This window comes from Phyllobates terribilis, unplaced genomic scaffold (genome assembly GCF_046119375.1).
Source record: "Phyllobates terribilis strain yellow unplaced genomic scaffold, ASM4611937v1 Scaffold_200__1_contigs__length_3551848, whole genome shotgun sequence".
NCBI lineage: Eukaryota > Metazoa > Chordata > Amphibia > Anura > Dendrobatidae > Phyllobates > Phyllobates terribilis.
Window position 1 is genome coordinate 3,225,425 of NW_027362960.1, and position 22,894 is coordinate 3,248,318.

The 22,894-nt window shown below is 42.1% G+C and overlaps 1 protein-coding gene across 1 annotated transcript; it reads left to right on the plus strand.

The window, feature by feature from the left end:
- The first annotated feature begins 286 nt into the window (after window positions 1–286).
- Window positions 287–22,780, plus strand: LOC141213628 (uncharacterized). Its single transcript, XM_073665241.1, has 7 exons — window positions 287–347; window positions 14,978–15,127; window positions 15,257–15,358; window positions 15,442–15,565; window positions 15,649–15,746; window positions 15,945–16,035; window positions 20,313–22,780. Exons 2-7 carry the CDS (start codon window positions 15,050–15,052, stop codon window positions 21,392–21,394), a joined length of 1,575 nt encoding a protein of 524 aa, XP_073521342.1. The 5' UTR covers window positions 287–347; window positions 14,978–15,049; the 3' UTR covers window positions 21,395–22,780.
- The last annotated feature ends 114 nt before the right edge of the window (window positions 22,781–22,894 follow it).

The following is a 22,894-nucleotide window of genomic DNA, read 5'->3' on the forward strand; positions in this document are numbered from 1 at the left end:
CGTACACCTCGTACACGCGCGGCTCCGCTCCGTACACCTCGTACACGCGCGGCTCCGCTCCGTACACCTCGTACACGCGCGGCTCTGCTCCGTACACCTCGTACACACGCGGCTCTGCTCCGTACACCTCGTACACACGCGGCTCAGCTACATCCACACTGTAAACCCCTCCTGACCCCACACATAAACTTCAGCTCATCCAGCACCATGACAACCAGCACAGCAGAGTCCTGCATCCACTGAGGCCCCTGATCATGTGACCCCTGACTCCTCCCCTCCTGTGACCTCATCACAGCTCCTGTGCGCACAGAGCAGCCATATATGTGGTGGCGGCTCTGCAGGTGGAGGTATGTGGAGACCCCCATTATTGGGCGCAGGGGGCATTAACCCCTTCAGCACGGAGACTCTTTTGGGGTCTTGTGTTGCCCCTTTATAAGAATCATAAGGTTTTTGTTCTGTTTCCTGTAATAGATACATACGACCCAACTATGGAGACAGGAAGGGAGGAAACGTATTGTTCTCATAGTACAGGACCCCTTTACTGCCCCCCACAGTGTAATGCCCCCATTATGCCCCTTATACAGGATGTATGATGCCCCCCACAGTGTAATGCCCCATTATGCCCCTTATGTAGTATGTATGATGCCCCCATGATACCCCTTATACAGTATGTGTGATGCCCCCCACACAGTGTAATGCCCCCATTATGCCCCTTATGCTGGATGTATGATGCCCCCACAGTGTAATGCCCCCATTATGCCCCTTATGCTGGATGTATGATGCCCCCACACAGTGTAATGCCCCCATTATGCCCCTTATGCAGTATGTATGATGCCCCCCCACAGTGTAATGCCCCCATTATGCCCGTTATGCAGTATGTATGATGCCCCCACAGTGTAATGCCCCCATTATGCCCCTTATGCAGGATGTATGATGCCCCCACACAGTGCAATGCCCCCATTATGCCCCTTATGCAGGATGTATGATGCCCCCACACAGTGTAATGCCCCCATTATGCCCCTTATGCAGGATGTATGATGCCCCCACACAGTGCAATGCCCCCATTATGCCCCTTATGCAGTATGTATGATGCCCCCACACAGTATAATGTTCTCACAGTACCGCCTGAGGTCTTGCAGTTGGAATAAGCCCTCTGTAAAATGTTTTTCCCTTTGCCTGCTCCCCTACATGTATACCCTCGAGCTTGTATACAGGCATGTAGGGGTGCAGGCCTTACTAGATATCGAGGCTTTGTACAGTAATATACCGCATGAGGATGATATCAGAGGAGTAAGACATTTCTTGAAATCGAGGTCAGTAGAGTGTAGCAGACATAATGACTTCATGGAGGATCTTCTAAAATTCACTCTTACTCATAACTTCTTTCTTTTTGACAGGAAGTACTTCCACCAGCTCAGGGGTACTGCGATGGGGAGCCTCTGTGCCCCCTCGTATGCTAACTTATCCCTGGACTGGTGGAGAAAACCACAATATTCAGGGATGATCATAAGTGGTGGCATTCATATATTGGGGTATGGTACAAATATATTGACTACATTTTTATCATCTGGTCAGGGACGAGTGAACAATCTTTTGAATTTGTCAGGGAACTCAACATCCATAGAGTGGGCCTGAGATTTACATCTGAATTTAATTATTACCAGTTGCCTTTCCTGGATGTTCTAATTAAGAAAGATTGGAATGGGACCCTAGGGACACTCATCTACCATAAACCTTCAAGCACTAATAAACTATTGAAGTGGAATAGCCACCACCCCATCTCCATAAAAAGAGGAATACCCAAGGGCCAATTTTTATAGTTGAGAAGGTACTGCCATAATGTCACGGATTTTAATATACAGGCAATAGACTTGAACATCAGATTCAGGGAAAAAGGGTACTCCTGGTACATTTTGGATTCCGCATCGTTTGCAGAAAAATTGGAGAGACAGACACTCCTCCATGCCTACCCAAGTGACCAAGAAAAAGATTGGACGACACGAGTAAGAAAAACTTACAACAATCAGAGTGACTGTATCTTTCATATCCTCAGAAAACACTGGGATATACTTGTGGCTGACCCTGACCTGGAGGTCCTGTGGGATCTACACCCACAATAACTTTCAGAAAGGGTCAGTCAATTAGGGATCATTTATTGCATAGTTTCTACAAAAAAAACTGCACCCAAGGGGACTTGGCTAGATAAAAGAATCTGCGGTTTCTTTAGATGTGGAAAATGTTGTACATTTAGTTGGATGAGACCATGTAAATCTTTCTCGAGTTCCTCCACGAGTAAAAACTTTTTTCAGAGGGATTATTCCAACTGTAAAACCTCAGAACTTGTATATATGGCCACATGCATCTGCCCCCTAGATTATGTAGGCAAGACCAAGAGGGAGTCTAGGAGGAGGGTGGGGGAGCATTTGGGTGATATATGCCATGGTCGGGACACCCCATTAGCGAGACACATGAACAGTGTACATCGAGGTGAAACCGGAGACATCTCCTTTTGTATCATTGAGGTGGTTAAACCCAATGTGAGAGGAGGTGATCACAATAGATGTGTCCTCAAAAAAGAAAGTGAGTGGATTTTTAGACTGGATTCACGAGCCCCTAAGGGACTGAATGAGAAAATTTCTTATGCCTGTTTCGTGTTAATGCAGCCCCATTCGGGATTACATTTTTGGATTTTATACTCTACCTATTGCTACTCAGTTCCCAGTGAATGGGGTTCACATATTGTACTTCATCGAGATATCTGAGCTTCTATATCAGAATTATTTATCAGTTATATCCTACATCTACTATTTCATAATTAAGAAGTGTGGTGTTCCTTGTGTATCTCTATGCAATAGGGGTCAAATTTGACCATTTAGGAGTATACTGTGGGCCATCATCCCATATTTTCTGTAGTGATAAAATAGATCTAGATGCCTATTGCATGATGCAAGGATGTGCAATACTTGTTTTTAGTCTCCCATGATGCTGATCTCACAGATAGGATTTTTCTATGTTGGTGGTATGCAATCCAATACCATATGCGCTCCGGTGTGGAACCCATGCTTCCTGACATGCACATTCGCAGATAGGAGACCGTGATGCACTCCATCATGGAACGCACATGTCCGGCACGTTTGAGCTTCCTTCCGGCCTGTTGTTTTGTGCTGAATTGTGGGGAATACTTGAGAATTTATTTTTGTTCTGTCTTTAGTTGATCCCACTGATGCATCAGATTAGTCCTCATAGAATTATAATTAGAGGAACCCATGGACACATTAGGATTTGTGAAGCTGACCTCCGCTCTCTATTTCCTTTGAATTTATTGTGTGACCTGTATTTCAAAACAGTAGCTCTTGGTTTGTTCCATTTCCATGTGTAAATTGAATTTGACTCGTAGTCTTTGATATCTCTTTCAAACTTAGTTTTTTTGATGTCTGAGATCCATCCTCCAGACTTTGTAAATTCTTCTGCATATTTTGTTTGAGTTTTGTATCCAAAAAGGCTTCTACACTGGGCGGAAAACTTTCACCTAGTTATTTTCAAGAAACAAATATCAAACGCAATGTGACTTGATTATCCTTTATAAATTTATCTTTATTAAGTTTTGAAAAGGAAATACAAATACAAACACCGGGTACTAGTTGTGCAACAAGTAGTAGGTCAAATATGACCCCATAACCATAACAATAACCAGTATTTCCAAAACATTTGAAAATGAAATAAGTAAACACAATCCAAAGTAGAGTCGCTGGTAGAACATTGGTTCAATGTGTTTTAGGATATACCAGCGTGGTGACTCAGACTTAAACATTAAGTCATTACATATTCATGTGGATTAACAAATAAGGGCTATAAAAGAAAAAAACGAGTAGTTAAAACTAAAAACACAAATACACACAAAGACAAAGGGAAGTGGGGGAAGGGATGTATGGGTAAGAGGGTTAGGGTACTGTCAGATAGGCTCCTGAAGTATAGACTTAGCTTTCCCCTATGAGGTCAAGGTAATCAGCGGAAGATTTAAACTCCAGTAGAACCATGTTTTATAAAATTTATCATGGGAGTTATTGATCATGGAGGGGAGTTCGTCCATTAGCATAATCTCATTTATTTTGGTGAACCATAATGAGATTGTCTTGATAGTGTTACTTTTCCATAGCGAGGGAATACATGCTCTAGCAGACGTGATCAAGAGTCTCAGTGTCGAGTTTCTTATATGTTTTTAAAGGGATGTTGCTGTGATGGAGAAGGACGAAAGCTGGGTCAAGGTCTGAAATAAGATCAGTGAATTTACTAATCACTAGTAGAACTTTCCTCCAGAAAGGAAAAAAGTTTACAGGTCCAGAAAATATGTTGTAGGTCACTCTCCTCCTCCCCACATCTCCAACACATGGGACTAGCATCTGGGAATATAGAGTGTAGGCGAGTTGGGACCCTATAAAGTACCACCGAGAAAGCAGTTTATAGCTGGCCTCCTGAAATCGTGAGCTGATTGATCATTTGTGTGTCAAGGTGAAGATTCGCTTCCACTGATCCCTCTTTAACCCATTTCTGGCCCAGGGCGTATTAGTACGTATCTGGGCCTTATGGGCCTGATACTTATTAATACGCCCTGGCGATTTCGCCCGCACACAAGCGGTGCAGGCGAGATCGCCGCCGGGTGTCAGCTGATTGTTACAGCTGACACCCAGTGCTATGTGCCATGAGCCAACCCCCGAAATGCTGCGATTGAAATCGATCGCAGCATTCCGGGGGCAAGAGGAGGTAAGCGCAATACTTACCTTCTCTGCCGGCGTCTGAGTCCGGTCCCGGCTGTTGTCATGGTGACCCGACGTCATCATGACAACATCCGGGTCACCAGGAAGCAGGAAGTTACTTTGGTCATGTGCAGTGCACGACCAAAGTAACTTCTCCCTGTGCAGCGTTGACAGGCTGCATGGCATAGGGAGCTGCTTCTCTCTATGCCATGCAGGCAATCAGGCTGCAAAAAGTGAAAGTCCCATAGTGGGACAATGTGAACAAATAATAAAAATGTCAGAAAGTGAAAAAAAAAATTGTAAAAATATTTTTTAAAAAAATAATAAAATAAAAATATATTGTACCCATAAATAAATAATCTTATGAAAAAAAACAATAAAGTACACATATTTGGTATCGCTGCGTCCGGAACGACCTGACCTATAAAACTGTCCTGCTTGTTAACCCCTTTGGTGAACACAGTAAAAAAAAAAAACGAAACATAAAGCGATGTTTTATCATCATACCGCCGATCAAATAGACGAATGTAAATAAAAATGATACCGCTGAAAATGTCATCTTGTTCCACAAAAAACAAGCCGCCATACTGCTCCATCAGTCGAAAAATAAAAAAAGTTATACTCTCAGAATAAAGCGATGCAAAAACAATTATTTTTTTCTATAAAATAGCTTTTATTGTGTAAAAGCGCCAAAATATAAAAAAAAAAATATAAATGCGGTACCGCTGTAAACGTACTGACCCGAAGAATAAATATACTTTATCAATTTTACCAGACGCAGAACGACATAAAAAAGAATGCCAAAAAACAATTCCTGAATTGTTGTTTTTTGTTTATTCTGCCTTCTAAAAATCAGAAAGCGATCAAAAAATGTCACGTGCCCGAAAATGGTACCAATAAAAACGTCAACTTGTCCCGCAAAAAAGCAAGCCGTCACATGACTCTGTCGGCTGAAATATGGAAAAATTATAGCTCTCAAAATATGGCGATGCAAAAACTAGTCTTTGCAAAAAAATGCATCTTTTAGTGTGTGACAGCTGTCAATCATAAAAACCCGATATGAATCTGGCATCGCTGTAATCGCACCGACCCGAAGAATAAAGCCGTCTAATCGCTTACACCACACGAGGAACGGTGTAAAAAATAAACTTTAGGGTTAGGGTTGTGCTAGGGTTAGGGTTGGGCTAGGGTTAGAGTTGGGCAAGGGTTGGGCTAGGGTTCGGGTTGGGATTTTTTCAGAAATAAAGAAAAAAACATGATGACGATATGACGACTAGTGAGCGCAAGTGCTCGCTACTTGAGTTTGCATCAGGTGCTTGGGTATGCACTGAGTATGGCGGGTGCTCGAGTGACATGCTCGAGTCTCTGGCCCAAATGTTTTGCAGCTGTTATACAGCCAAAAAAACCTTGCGGGGATTGCCTGCTATGCACGAGCTATCCTCGCATGTTTTCTTTTGGGTGTCTAATAACCGTGAAACATGAGGGGCAGGGACTCTAGCATGTCACTTGAGCACCCGCGATACTTGGTGCATACCCGAGTACCTGATGCAAACTCAAGTAGCAAGCACTTGCACTCAAGACTAATGACAACTTATTCAATATGATGACCTAATGTTATCAAATTCTGTGTCGTACCTCTGGGTTCAAAATGTTCACTATACCCCTTTATAAAATCCTGGAGGGGTGTAGTTTCCAAAATGGATCACTGGGGAAAGGGAGGAGGTGGTTTCCACTATTTAGGCACATCAGGGACTCCCCAAACGCAACATGGTGTCCCCTAATTATTCAAGCAAATTTTACAAATCAAAAAGTCAAATGGCTCTCCTTCCCTTCCGAGCCCTGCCGTGCACCCAAACAGTGGTTTTCCCCCACATATGGGGTATCGGCTTACTCAGGAGAAATTGCACAACAAATTGCATGGTGCAATTTCTTCTGTTACCCTTATGAAAATGCAAAATTGGGGGCTGAAAAACATTTTTGTTGGAAAAATGTGAAAATTTTATTTTTACTGCTCAATGTTATAAACTTCTGTAAAGCACCTGGGGGTTCAGGGTTCTCACCACACATCTAGATAAGTTTCCTAAGGGGTCTAGTTTCCCAAATGGGGGTCACTTGTGGGGGGTTTCCACTGTTTAGGCACATCAGGGGCTCCCCAAACGCAACATGGTGTCCGCTAATTATTCAAGCAAATTTTACATTCAAAAAGTCAAATGGCGCTCCTTCCCTTCCGAGCCCTGCCGTGCACCCAAACAGTGGTTTTTCCTCACATATGGGGTATCTGTGTGCTCAGGAGAAATTGCACAACAAATTTTGGGGCCCATTTTTTTCTGTTACTCCTGCGAAAATAAAAAAATTTGAGTCTTACTTAACATTTTTGTGAAAAAAGTTAAATGTTGATTTTTTTTTTCCACATTCCAAAAATTTCTGTGAAGCACCTGAAAGGTTAATAAATTTCTTGAATGTGGTTTTGAGGACCTTGAGGGGTGCAGTTTTTAGAATGGCATCACTTTTTGGTATTTTCTGTCATAAAGGCCTATCAAAGTCACATCAAATGTGATGTGGTCTCTAAAAAAATGGTTTTGTAAATTTTGTTGGAAAAATGAGAAATCGCTGGTCAACTTTTAACCCTTATAGCTCCCTACTGAAAAAAATTTTTGGTTCCAAAATTGTGCTGATGTAAAGTAGACATGTGGGAAATGTTATTTATTAACTATTTTGTGTGACATATCTCTTTGATTTAAGGGCCTAAAAATTAAAAATTTTGAAAATTGCAACATTTTCAAAATTTTCGCCAAATTTCCTTTTTTTTCACAAATAAACGCAAGTGATATCGAAGAAATTTTACAACTATCATGAAGTACAATATGTCATGAAAAAACAATCTGAGAATCAGGGGGATCCGTTGAAGCGTTCCAGAGTAATTACCTCATAAAGTGACAGTGGTCAGAATTGTAAAAATTGGCCTGGTCATTAACGTGCAAACCACCCTCAGGGGTAATGGGGTTAAGGTGCAACCCAGATGTCTCTCCCATTGAGATTGGAAGCATGTTTTAGACTGGTCCAGGGGTTCAATCAGTAGGGAATACGAGAGTGACAAAGTGTGTCTTTATGGGCCAGTATTTGGCGACTTGGTTATCCTATAAGGGTTTTTTACATGTGGACATGCACCCTGTAAAGCATGCAACTATGTTAATAAAACCGACACATTTGAAGAAAACCTAACGGGACAACAATTTGCAATACACAATTTCATCAATTGTGACACTATAGGGGTCATCTATTTAATAGAGTGTATAGAGCTACCTGCAATATGTGGGATGGACGTCAGATCTGCTATAAACATATATTAGAAGACATTTATCTGATGCAATCAATCCCACAACATTAAACCTGTCTGTGGTTTCAAGACACTTTTCACAAAAACATGAAGGGGATATCAGATCCTTCAGATATTAGGAATAGAAAAGTCTTATAAACCATTAAGAGGTGGAGATATGAAAAGAAAAATCTTAAATAGAAAGTCATATTGGATATTTATATTACAAACTAGAGCCCCACAGGGAATAAACATCAGACCGGATTAATATTACAGTGCAATTAATTGTATTTGTCTTTGATTTCCAGTGATTTTATTGAATGTCTCATGCATGAGTTGTATTTGTGTATTATCTTTTACTTCCATACAATACAGGGTTAAATTGTCGTGCTCAGTAATCAATGGACACCCAGGCGTTCCAAATGGAAGGATATAAAAGTATCACAGAGACTCACATGTTGTAAATCAGGAATAAGCATTGGTTTGGTATGTGGGCACTTGGTGGTATGCCATCACAACAGTTTTTATGAATTCACAATAAATGTGAGGTTTTAACAATATAGACAATGCTGGAGAATCCATCTCTCCTCCTTTCTCTACTTGAACCTTGAAATGTCCCTGACCAGGGCGGCTCCATGCGGTGATCTTCAGACAAGGTGCATTGAATAAACAGTGAGCTGACCTCCCTCTCCATTTTCCCATTATATGCATGTTTTCCCTATAGTGATGAATATTTATTTTTGCTAAAACTGTGATATTTTCACTTTAAAACTTTTTTTAAACTTTTTTAAACACTCATTAGTGCTATCATACAACACAGAAGCCTCTGATCGCTCCGGTGATGCACTGTACTACTGTAGTGCCGTGTATTATCCCTGCCTGTCAGTGTAATACTAACTGCCCCATAAATATGAGATAATTGTTGGCTTAGCGGTCATTTGGCAGACGGCTATCTCTCCAGACTCCCCCATACACACACAAATATTACAGCTTTCCTGTGGTTTGTATGACTGACTGCAACTGTATGGAGGCCCCCAAATACATTATATAGTCAACCAAAACCCCAAAAATCAGTGCTTCCATGCAACTGTAGTCTAATGTTTATCGGGGCTTTAAAAGGTAACTTATTGGACGCTGCCTCTGGCCCGGCCTAATAGACTTTTGTATATTGCTGGCCCAGTCACCATTGTTAGGCATTTAATTATTGTAGTAACTAGGCAGCCCCCTACTATCGAGTACTTGGAGGAGGAGGGGCATTCAGCCGAACTCTGTCACACCTTCTTAGATGCCATGTTTGCTTTTTGCAGCAGCAATTGGTTAAACTGCCAGGGATTTTATTGCTGCTGCACCTGTGCCATCCCTGCGGTGTACATCTGTGTTCTGGTGCCCAAAAGAGTTCATATAAAACCAAAAACAAATGTTTTACTTGTTAAAAAATAATAAAATGTGTCTTCTGATTTTTGCATTTTTTTTTCTTTTTACAAGAATTGTTGGTGACAATTTTCTTTTGAAACATTTTAATATCTGCTTTTTTTCTGTTTTTTTTTTCTTGTAATATAGGAAAGCCTAAGGCCAGAAATAAACCCCATTATACACTATACATGTAGACTTTAGTATCAAATAATTTCTGTCTGAGGTGTTTGTGCAAACAAAATAGCTTTTATAAAATCCTCAAACTTCTGTGTGTGAATCAGACATGAGATCTAACGTGATAGAAGATTACAGTCCGGAAATATTCATATAAACGGCCGGTGGTGATGTAGTAAGTGACCGACTGTGGCCAAATATAATTTTAAAGCCGTAGTAGAAGATGTTGCCTCATCATGAAGTTATTTCTCATGTCACGTGACATAAATATCTCCTGCAGAATTCCTAATGTCAATTCCAGTATAAGATAATAACTGCTGCACTACCGGACAGAGGTGCTCCAGGTGGGTTCAAACCTGTACTGTAACTGAGAATAACCTCAACACTCAATGGTTCTTATAGAATTTTTTTTTAAACCCCTTTACAGCCTGTGCCGTAATAGTATGCACAGGCTGTAATCCCCCAGTTCAGTGAGGGCTCCGGCGCTGAGCCCGCACTGAACCAAGCACATGTCAGCTGATTATTACAGCAGACATGTGCCCGCAACAGCCGCGAGTGGAATTGTGATCCACCTGCGGCTGTTAACATGTTAAATGCCGCTGTCAATCACCGACAGCGGCATTTAACAGCGACTCGCCATAAGCGCGTCACTTACCCCGCCCATTGGCGATCCCGTCACATGATCGCATGTCGCCGATGGGTGGTCATGACAACCCTGGGTCTGCAGCAGACACCAGTGGTTGTCATGAGCTGGTCGCTATAAGCGCCACCTAGTGGTCGGCGCTCATAGCATAGGAGCATTTCTGCTGCATGCAGGGGATCTACTGGCGATCAGACAAGTGCTGCTTCTAGTCTCCTATGGAGACTATAGAAGCAAGCAAAAAGTGTAAAAAAAAATGTTTTTTAAAAAATATAAAAGTTTAAATCACCCCCCTTTCGCCCCATTCAAAATAAAAAAAACCAAAAAAACCACATACACATATTTGGTATCACCACGTTCAGAATTGCCCGACCTATCAATATAAAAAAAGAATTAATCCGATTGGTAAACAGCGTAACAAGAAAAAAATTCGAAGTGCCAGAATTACGTTTTTTGGTCGCTGCAAAATTGCAATAAAATGCAATAACGGGCGATCAAAACATCGGATCTACCCCAAAATGGTATCAATAAAAACTTCAGCTCGATGTGCAAAAAATAAGCCCTCACCAGCCCCAGATCCCAAAAAATGGAGACGCTACAGGTGTTGGAAAATGGCGCCATTTTTTTTTTCTTTTTTACCAAACTTTGGAATTTTTTTTCACCCCTTAAATAAAAAAGAACCTACACATGTTTGGTGTCTAAGAACTCATAATGACCTGGAGAATAATAATGGCAGGTCAGTTTTAGCATTCAGTGAACGTAGTAAAAAAAAAAAAAAAAAAAAAAACATCTGTGGTATTGCACTTTTTTTTGCAATTTTACCGCACTTGGAATTTTTTTCCCGTTTTCCCGTACAGGATATGGTAAAACTAGTAATGGCGTTGAAAAGTACAACTCGTCCCGCAAAAAATAAGCCCTCACACGGCCATATTGACCAAAAAATAAAAACTCTATGGCTCTGGGAACAAGGGGAGCAAAAAGCGAAAATGCAAAAACAGAAAATCCCAGGGTTGCGAAGGGGTTAATGCAGTCCAAAAACAAAATAAACGTTTCAGTCGATCTGACCTTCATCAGTAACTGTTGGAAATAGCACAAAGAACAAAACAATAAATAAAAGAATAATAATAAATAATAAAATAAAAAAGCATATACAAATGGATCATAGCGAAATGACATGATAATATCTCTTGTTTAACCTAAACAATAAACATGCTGTCAAACAGTAAATAATATGTCATCAAACCCCATTAATGCGGATACATCATAGTATAGAGCAAGTATATATACAAATTGAAGAGCGGTGAGATCTATTAGACTGCTGGATGGTATTCAAAGGTAGGAATTCAAAAGTGTGGAGATATGGGGACACTGGTGCTTGGGTCCGCAGAAAGGAGCAGAGAGTGGCAGACTCAGGAGTTAACAGCTGAGAGGGACTGTGGAGGCAGAGATAGACAGAATAGAGCTGGATGTAAAAACACAAGAAAAAACTGAGTGTACGGCATATATGAAAAACTTTATTAGTAAAAATATAAATACATAATATTACATGTATAATAGATAAATGCAGATGGGGAGGCGATACGGATACAAAAAAGCACGTAACAAGTATCCACAGCTAACAAGTGTAGCAGGATAGTAAAAAGAGGTGGAGAAGAAAGAGCGACCCAAGGGTAACATGTGTTAATTGATGACAGAGTAGGAGAGGTATATGTAGAAGGATATCAATAATTCAAATAATGCTGGATAAATATCACATTTTTCCCACAGTGGGGCAAGAGTAGGTATAATCCATAATAGAGGATACACTCACCAGTATAATCGCCAGGGGACGCTCAAAGGGGGGGCAGGGGGACAAGGCAGGAGCAGACCAGTGTGGGACCTGCAGGCCTCGACGCGCGTTTCGCAAGTTCGCTTTGTCACGCCTCTTGACAAAGCGAACTTGCGAAACGCGCATCGAGGCCTGCAGGTCCCACACTGGTCTGCTCCTGCCTTGTCCCCTTGCCCCCCCTTTGAGCGTCCCCTGGCGATTATACTGGTGAGTGTATCCTCTATTATGGATTATACCTACTCTTGCCCCACTGTGGGAAAAATGTGATATTTATCCAGCATTATTTGAATTATTGATATCCTTCTACATATACCTCTCCTACTCTGTCATCAATTAACACATGTTACCCTTGGGTCGCTCTTTCTTCTCCCCCTCTTTTTACTATCCTGCTACACTTGTTAGCTGTGGATACTTGTTACGTGCTTTTTTGTATCCGTATCGCCTCCCCATCTGCATTTATCTATTATACATGTAATATTATGTATTTAAACTTTTACTAATAAAGTTTTTCATATATGCCTTACACTCAGTTTTTTCTTGTGTTTTTACACTCATTTTGAGTAGGCAGGTTTTTCCTGCGACTATGGGGTGTGAGTTGCGGCTCTTCCGCACTCCATACTCGTGACCTCTATTACGCTGGCCGAAGTGTTTATTAGAATAGAGCTGGATGTAACATACCTGTGACCCCTAGTTCCTGGTTATAAAGTGGTGCTGCACGTAGTGGCTTAGAGGAACATTGTGTCTACCTCTAGTTCCTGGTGCTGTGCGCATTTTCAGGGGCAGGATGGTATCTAAAGGCGGGCGGCGGGAATAGTGAGGGCGGCTGACCAATCGCCGCCAATCCCGCAGTGCTGTGTAGTGTGAACTCCGGAAGTGCACATGTGACGTCACCGGAAGTGATGCGCTGCTCCCAGGAAGCTGTGCGTTCCACAGGCCGGTGTAAATGCATTCCAGTGAGCCGGAAGTTTGAGTGCCAGGGAGAGAGAACGTGCTTTCCTCCAGTATAGAGCATAAGACCCCATGGTCATGAGCCAGAGCCTTTGATGGAATGGAGAAGGATCCAGGAGAGGAGACAAGAGTGTGCCAGAGAGGAATAATCTGCAATAAAGGAGACAATACATGAGTAGGATATGGAGATCAAAACATGTATATTATTCACCTATTCAAATTGAAGACCACATTTCCAAACGTAAAATACATTTCAACAAAAGGTCACGTAAGATCCCTGGGTGACAAGTTTCTCTATACCAATTGTTCAATGAGAACCAAACTCCAAACATAAAAAAATAAAAAAAAACTTATATAAAGGCCAGTAGGTCATAGTCCCTATTAAGGCCTTTCGGCGAAGGGCACCGTGATGGGCACCAATGTGGCCCCCCCCATATTGCTACATGTCAGCCTTCGAGAGTCAGGTGGTCTACTCTAATCCACTTATTCAAGAACATTCCATTCTCTGGAAACGTTTCATAGATGACATCTTTTGCATATGGTGGGGGGTCCCTTGGAATCCTTAGAGGTTTTTCTCCACACTGAACTCCGCATGGCCAGATTTTAGCTTCACCATGACATATGATTCAAGCCGTGTTAATTTCCTTGATACTATGGTGATCAAGGATACACAGGGCCACCTAACTGACCTCTATTCCAAGCCCACCGATCGCAATGGCCTATTACACTTTTCTAGCAATCATCCAAGATGATGATGAAGAAATCTATACCTATATCACAATTTCAGAGGGTCAAACAAATAGTGTCCAGTGAAACTATCCACAATCAGATGTTACAAGAAATGACGACCGAATTCACTGAATGAGGCAATCCACCTAGCTTCTTGCATCCCCATGCGTCGAATACCAGAACTGATCATCCAAACACTGAGGACAGAATCCCTTTCATTCACACGTTCCACCCCTTCACCTACATCTTACATAAAACCATTAGGAAACACAGGAACATCTTACAAACCGGCTATCCCACGATCTCTGCGTTGCAACAACCCTTCCTACCGTGTTTTAAGAGAGCAACCAATATTAGAGACTCTCTGGTACGTTCCGATTTGGGCGCAGCGCACCAAGGTCCTAAACAACGTTTTTTTGCAGAATCCCAAAATGGGCACATTCCAATGTCGTCAATGCAACAATCTCCTCAGGGGTAGCATTGTTCACCACCCACAAACTGGCAAGCTATACAACATCAAAGGGTACTTTAAATGTGACAGGTCATATGTGGTATATCTTATTAAATGTCCATGCAGCCGAATCTATGTGGGGGAGACGATACAGCCCATAAGGGATAGGATTTCAAAGCACAAGTCCACAATTTGGTGCAAAAACCTAATGTTACCCATTCCCCGACACTTTATCACGGCAGGACATAGTATTTCTCAAGTCAAATACCAGGTATTGGAAAAAGTTTTGACACCACGTGGGGGGGTGGGGGGGGGCGACTGAGTGAGCCTTCTCAAACGTATAGAAGCCTACTGGATTCATGAATTACAGTCCTTACAGCCGAAAGGCCTTAATAGGGACTGCATTAAAAAAAAAAATTTCTATAAGAACCACTGAGTGCCGAGGTTATTCTTAATGTCAATTCCAGTGTCAGAAAATTAGACGAGAATTAGCTTTATGGAAGGTGAGTCTATGAGAAACGTATTCAGCTGCAGACTCCGAGGAAGAAATTGCTTGTTGTATGTGTCCTAAAATATATAGGTTTTATTACTAGATGTAAAGAAAAAAAGCTAAATACTGTAAAATAATAAATCTCCTTATATGTTTCCCCTCATTATCTCCAATAGATGTATTATTAAACAGGATTTTTATGATGTTCTATCAACTTATCTTCTTCTCATTCAGGTCTCTACAATATCGGATCCTCTCAGTGAAGATCTTCTATATAAGAGAATTTTCCTGAATTACCCATCAAAGATGGATATGGATAGAGACAAGATGGCGGAGAGGATATTACACCTCACCCTAGAGATCCTCTTCCGGCTGACTGGAGAGGTGAGAGATTCTGATGACGTCACATTACATCATTCTTATCTATGGGAATAACAGATGGACAGAACTGGAGAGGTGAGGACTCTGGAAATGTCTGGAGTGAGATTTATTAATGTGTCTCTCCATAACCAGAGATTAATCACTGGGCCTCCACCTCACCCCCTGATACATAAGGACATCAATGACCAGATCCTAGAACTTACCTACATGATGATTGAGCTTCTGACTGGACAGGTGACACTGCTGGGAATGCTGGGACATTATACAGTAACGCTATGAAAGGATCGGGGGGATGACTGTATCATTGTATGTGTCAGGTTCCTATAAGGTGTCAGGATGTCGCCGTCTACTTTTCCATGGAGGAGTGGGAGTATTTAGAAAGACACAAAGATCTGTACAAGGACATCATGATGGAGGTTCCCCAGCTCCTCACATCACCAGGTAATAGACAGGACTAAATACACACGGCCTATAATTATCTATATGTAAAGAATGAATTCAGTCCCTGTATGTGTTTTCTCCAGATCTATCCAGTAAGAGGACAACACCAGAGAGATGTCCCCGTCCTCTTCTTCCACAGGACTGTAAACAAGAAGATCCCAATGTTCCTCAGGATCATCAGGTAGATGGAGAGAAGGTGTCATGAGATCTCCCCTATGATGTGTAGACGGCTGTGAAGGTCTTGTGTTCAGTCTTGTTTTATCCACCAGTATTATATGTTTTATACTTGTGTAATGAGAACGGTGGAGATGGCAGGATTAGAGCTGATCATAGATGAGACTTCTCCATCTGTCTGTATCTTTTACAAAATTTGTTTCAGGGTGAAGATCTGACATATATTAATACTACAGAGACATATGTGAGGGGTGATGAGTGGTGTAAAGAGGAGATTCCTACATATGACTACCCAGGTGAGTAGTAACCACTAAATGCTGAGAAGTCACAGATTCTTCTCAGTCACCGGCTGTGGCTGCTTTATCGGTGGTGTAGTCCGGCCGTATCACAATCGTGTGATAACCGTTTTGCCGCTAGACCACAACATTCTCCTCCGTCTGAAAATGTTCAAATTACTTTGGGAAATTGTGAAAACCCTTTTCTGTAGAACTTACAACCTGGAAGATCCACCTACACCCTGTGATTAGGAGACGCTTACCGTTACCTGTCCAGATCTGTAAACTATAAAGCCAAATGACAGTGTACGTAGAATGTGCTGACAAATTAGAAAATCACTTGAAGAAAAATATTATGATGGGCCTGTAAGAGAAAGCGGAGGGTAATGATGCTGTTGGCTTCCTAGATCCCTGATATCTTATTGGATGAATCTACCTTCTCTCCCTTCTGTGCTGCTGAATGTGCTCATATGGTCCCTACAAGACCTGGTCCAGTTTTTCTGGCCGACCTTCACTTTTATGATCGACAACATTAAATGTCCAGTGAGGGACAAATGTGAATTTCTATACAATAACAGCAGAGTTTCCTTTTATCCTGATTTTTCAATTTATTTTAAAACTAAAGAGCTTCAAACAGGATTGTGATAAACTATACAGAAAACATTACACCTGTGCCATGATATATCTCTAAGCTGTGCGTGGCTGATGGTTGTAATATACATTTATTCTCGCCTGCAGGAGATGTGTTGGCTCCAGCCCTGGTTTCATGGATTCACTCCACGTCATAAATTCCATTATGTTTTCATCCTAAGGAATTCAGATTACTGCACAATCTCTCCTGAAATGGGGGTGCTAATACTTTCCCTACTCTGGTCAGGACTCATAGTAGCTCCAATGGTCCACCATAAATGTATGTAGTTTCATTGTGGTTGGATCAGTCTGCCTCACTTATGTGAGTCTGTAACTCCCTGGTAGTCTTTCAAAAAGATCTCCATTGCCTCTTCCAAATGCCCGAGATCTAAATTTAAGACACCTCAGCTCTGTAGTATTATAAAAAGGTTCACTTTAAATGTCTAATATTTCTTCTTGACACTCATCTGATAGAAAATATTATCCCTTACGATAGTTTAGATTGCCAACAGCCACTGAGCCCCCTACTCTAATTACCCCAGAGAGGTTTCACCACTAGTTACTCATTTTTCTCTGATGAAGACTGTTGAGTTTGATCATTTCAGTAGATGTTTTATTGTGTATAGTCACAGTTTTTGACTTCAGTAATCCTCTGATTTAACCCCTTCCTGCAGCCAGTTGTCTGTTCCTAATCAGGCCCCATTTTTCAAATCTGACGTGTGTCACTTTATGTGGTGATAACTTTGTGTAGCATCGGCGTCTCTGCCCCGACAGGCAGAAACGCCGTCCCTCTTACCGCCGCGCTCCCCGCCCGGCGGCGTCCTGTTCCTGCAGCTGCCGGCGAGCGCAGCTTCCCGGGCACTGTGCTTACGGCGCGCGCGCTCTCCCTCCCTCCCTCTTAAAGTGGCTGCGCGCGCCGTCCTAAGGAGTCCCCGGCCAATGGCCTGAGGTCCTCCCATATATATAAGGCACCTCCTACAAAATGGAGGTGCCCGAGCAAAGTTGTAGCACAGTGTACTTACGTCTGCTTCAGCCCTCAGTTTCCGCTGCCTGCCTGCCTATCAGTCCTGCCCGCCAGCCTGACTACCAGGTCCGGCCCGCCAGCCTGACTACCAGGTCCGGCCCGCCAGCCTGACTACCAGGTTCGGCGCGCCAGCCTGACTACCAGGTTCGGCGCGCCAGCCTGACTACCAGGTTCGGCGCGCCAGCCTGACTACCAGGTTCGGCGCGCCAGCCTGACTACCAGGTTCGGCGCGCCAGCCTGACTACCAGGTTCGGCCCGCCAGTTTGACTACCAGTTCCAGCCCGCCAGCCTGACTACTAGGTCCAGTCCGCCAGTCTGTCTAGGGGCTCTGCCCACCTGCTCACCTGGAAGCACCTGCCTGTTACCTGCCATGCCTACCAGCTAGCCTACCTGGAGGCTCCTGCCTGTTACCTGCCGTGCCTACCAGCCAGCCTACCTGGAAGCTTCTGCTTGTTACCTGTCGTACCTACCTGGAGGTTCCTGCTTGTTACCTGCCGTGTCTGCCAGTCCATCTACCCGGATCACTCGTCAGCCTGCCTGCTGTGCCGATCTGCAATACCGGTCAGTCCCTGACTTCTGACCCGTGGGAGTCACCTGCTCTCATACAAGGTCGGTCCCAGAGTAGCACCTGGTCCCTCTGCTCGGTTCCTCCCTGGTCACGGAGTCGATTGAGCCGCCGTACGACCTTAGTCGCTCCGAGTTGATACCTATTTACGCCCCTCTGGTCCCTCCTTCCACCGCAGCACAGAGGTTCCACCACCCGGACCCGTAACACTTTGAAATTCTTCACAAAGGATAATAGAAAACACATGGACCTTACAAATTATTTTCCAACTTCTTTTGAATCTGACAATCCCCTATATACGGTTGTACACTACTGTCTGGGCACATGGCAGGTTAAGAAGGGAAGGAGCGACATTTAGCTATTTGAATACAGATCTTGCTGGAATAGTTCGCCAACACAATGTATTGGGGGCGCTGTTTACGGTTACCTGGAAGCTCAAAAGATGGCTACCACGAACAGGCTTGTCTTATCTACCCCATTTATAGATTTCACAAATTACTTTGCTCATCACCATTTAAACCCTCTACATGGATCTGGACTAACACAGAGACCCCTAGGCTTGGGCCATGGTGTTACCTGCTGTTCTATGGAGTGAGATGGGGAGAAGACTAGTCAGGTAGCCGGGTCAGAACCAAGAGGATAGAGAAAATACAAAATCAGAAGACACAAGAGTAATCAGTAAACGGGCCGGGGTCACAACAGGAAACAAATACACAAGCCGGGAGCTGAGCACAGAGGACTGAACCAGAGGAGAACAAGGCTGTATCTGGCAGCTTCCGGCAATATGCTTCCAGCTTTAGTAGGGTGCGGTGCTTTCCAGTTGGCTGAAGCAGGGAGCAGATTACTCCAGCTGGACAGCGCACACACCCATACTGCCAGACTGGATGGTACTACAGGTCCCAGGCTACCTAAACTTAGTGGCTGGACAGAGCCTGTGCCACCCAGAGCTTCTGGTTCTAACGTCTCCTCCATCACCAGCGCCGCCTGCAGAATGAATAAGGCGGCTCCTGGTGACAGAAGCAGATGTCACACAAGTCGAAGCAGGAGGAGAAGTAGATGTCCCAGAAGTGATGAGACACACCTTTTGCAGAAACCCTAATATGACAAAATGGCAGAAAACCAGAGCAGTAGAAATCCCCATAAAGTGACTCCATTTTGGAAATTATAACCCTTAGTGAATTAATCTATAGGAGTAGTGACTATTTTGACTCCACTATCACTTTCCGGAAATTAGCCCGCAGTGGATGTTGGAGAATGAAAATTGCAAATATACTATTTTATTGCCCAACACATAGCGCCCATATTGTGCTCCAGGAGACACACGCCACCAATTAAGTGGGTTCTTCTCATTATAGTAATGCTGAATACATGGATGCTAAATGTGGTTTGGGCGCACTGCAAGGCTCAGAAGCGAGGGGGCGATCTGACTTTGGGAGAGCGGATATTGCTGGATTGGTTTGTGGAAGCCATGTTTCTTTTTAAGAGCCTACGAGCCACTAATAATGTGGAAACCTCTGTTTTTCCATTGACTGATGATGGACCTGAGTGGAGACTTGTTTTTTGTGAAATGAGTAGAAGTTTTTATTGGTATCATATTTGCCTGCATAACATTGTTTGATGGCTTCTTATTCCATATTTTGGAGGCAGAATGAAAAAACAGTTGGACACCACGCTCTACTGGTTCATCCTATGAGGTTTTCTATTAGACTGTGAACTTTCATTCTGTCAATAACTTCTCATTTCTACAGACATTTTAAGTACAATTAACACAAGAATCCCATAGAAAAATAAATAAAGATTGCATACCACTTCTAAATCAATCTAAACAAGCAGATCCCTGGGCTACATGCTAGTCCAGGAAAATGAAGAAATATATGCTCAAGTTTAAAAATCTATTTTATTAGACACAAATCTAAAAAATAGAGGAATATTTAAACTTGAGCATATATCTCTTCATTTCCCTGGATTAGCATGTAGCCCAGGGATGTGTTTGTTTAGACATTTTAAGTAGAAATGTTCAAAAATATAAATTTCAAGGACATTTTATTCAAAATTAATAATTGTTTTTTTTCTTGGCAGATGACTGTACCAGAAGATCAGATGGACAAGAGATTTTTAAATCTGACGTTCTTGAGATCCCACAGGATACAATTGAAGGGAATGCCATTACTCCAGATATACCATCATCCCTTCACAGCAAACCTCAATCATCTCATCCTATGAAACAGGTCCTGTCTTCTGATTCATTACCAACTACTAAGGAAAATCAAAATAAAATAAGAAAACGAACTGCTCCTAAAGCAAAGAAATCATTTTCACATTCAGAAAATGGAAATAGTTTTACCCTCGAAAAGTCTATTCTTAAACATCAAAAAATACACACAGTGGACAATAGATTTTTTTGTTCCAAATGTCGAAAATATTTTAACCAGAAATCAGTTTTTGTTGATCACCAGAGAACCCACACAGGGGAGAAGCCTTTTTCTTGTTCAGAATGTGGGAAATGTTTTAACCGGAAAGACCATCTTGATAGGCACCAGAGAACCCACACAGGGGAGAAGCCCTTTTCCTGTTCAGAATGTGGGAAATGTTTTAATTGTAAAATGATTCTTGATAGTCACAAGAGAACCCACACAGGGGAGAAGCCTTTCTCCTGTTCAGAATGTGGGAAATGTTTTAACCAAAAATCAGCTTTGGTTACACACCAGAGAACCCACACAGGGGAGAAGCCCTTTTCATGTTCAGAATGTGGGAAATGTTTTAACCATAAATCAACTTTGGTTAAGCACCAGAGAACTCACACAGGGGAGAAGCCTTTTTCATGTTCAGATTGTGGGAAATGTTTTAATTGTAAAATGATTCTTGATAGTCACAAGAGAACCCACACAGGGGAGAAGCCCTTTTCCTGTTCAGAATGTGGGAAATGTTTTAAACAAAAATCAGCTTTGGTTACACACCAGAGAACCCACACAGGGGAGAAGCCCTTTTCATGTTCAGAATGTGAGAAATGTTTTAACGATAAATCAGCTTTGGTTAAGCACCAGAGAACTCACACAGGGGAGAAGCCTTTTTCATGTTCAGATTGTGGGAAATGTTTTAACCAGACATCCCATTTGATTAGGCATCAGAAAACCCACACAGGGGAGAAGCCTTTTTCCTAATCTTTTTTTTTTTTAATCCAATATATTTTTATTGAGATTTTCTTTCTTAGTTTTTTTTTGACAAAACAAGAAACCAGTACATATAATAATAAGATAACATACCATAGGGATGACATACATGCATCTCTCCTATATATCCCTTCAGCTTGCCCATTACTGTCTGATAACTTGCAGTTACTATATCTTACAATTAACATTCCACATTCTTGAAATCTCTTATATAACCATAATATTGTAATAAACATTATAATCCTATACACATATAGGTGTGCTATATTACCCATACCACATGTTAAGGAATTCCAATACACATTACTATGAAACATTAGACCTCGCCATTAGCCCCCTTCTCCCATAAGTCATTGTCTCTCCTACAATAACCCCCTTGATGGCATTCCAGGTCTATCCAACCATAAGCTCCATATTTTCTCAAATTTATTCATTGAGTTTCGTTTTTTACATACCCCTTTTTCTAATCTGATAATATTATTTATCCTATTTTTGAGTTCACTCATTTCTGGAGGTGAGGGGTTAACCCCTTAAGCCCCGCAGGTGGTTTGCACGTTAATGACCGGGCCAATTTTTACAATTCTGACCACTGTCACTTTATGAGGTAATTACTCTGGAACGCTTCAACGGATCTCCCTGATTCTGAGACTGTTTTTCGTGACATATTGTACTTCATGATTGTGGAAAAATTTCTTCGATATCACTTGCGTTTATTTGTGAAAAAAACGGAAATTTGGCGAAAATTTTGAAAATTTTGCAATTTTCAAAATTTGAATTTTTAAGCCCTGAAATCAGAGCGATATGTCACACAAAAGAGTTAATAAATAACATTTCCCACATGTCTACTTTACATCAGCACAATTTTGGAACCAAAATTTTTTTTTGTTAGGGAGCTATAAGGGTTAAAAGTTGACCAGCGATTTCTCATTTTTCCAACAAAATTTACAAAAACATTTTTTTAGGGACCACATCACATTTGAAGTCACTTGGAGAGGTCTTTTTGACAGAAAATACCCAAAAGTGACACCATTCTAAAAACTGCACCCCTCTAGGTGCTCAAAACCACATTCAAGAACTTTATTAACCCTTCAGGTGCTTCACAGGAATTTTTTGAATGTGGAAGAAAAAAATGAACATTTAACTTTTTTCACAAAAATGTTACTTTAGACCCAATTTTTTTTATTTTCACAGGGGTAACAAGAAAAAATGGACCCCAAAATTTGTTGTGTAATTTCCCTTGGGCACGCAGATACCCAATATTTGGGGAAAAACACTGTTTTGGCGCACGGCAGGGCTCGGAAGGGAAGGAGCGCCATTTGACTTTTTGATTGTAAAATTTGCTTGAATAATTAGCGGACGCCATGTTGCGTTTCGACAGCCCCTGTGTGCCCAAACTTTGGAGCTCCCCCACAAGTGACCCCATTTTGGAAACTAGACCCCCCAAGGCACCTATCTAGATTCATAGTGAGCACTTGGAACCCCAGGTGCTTC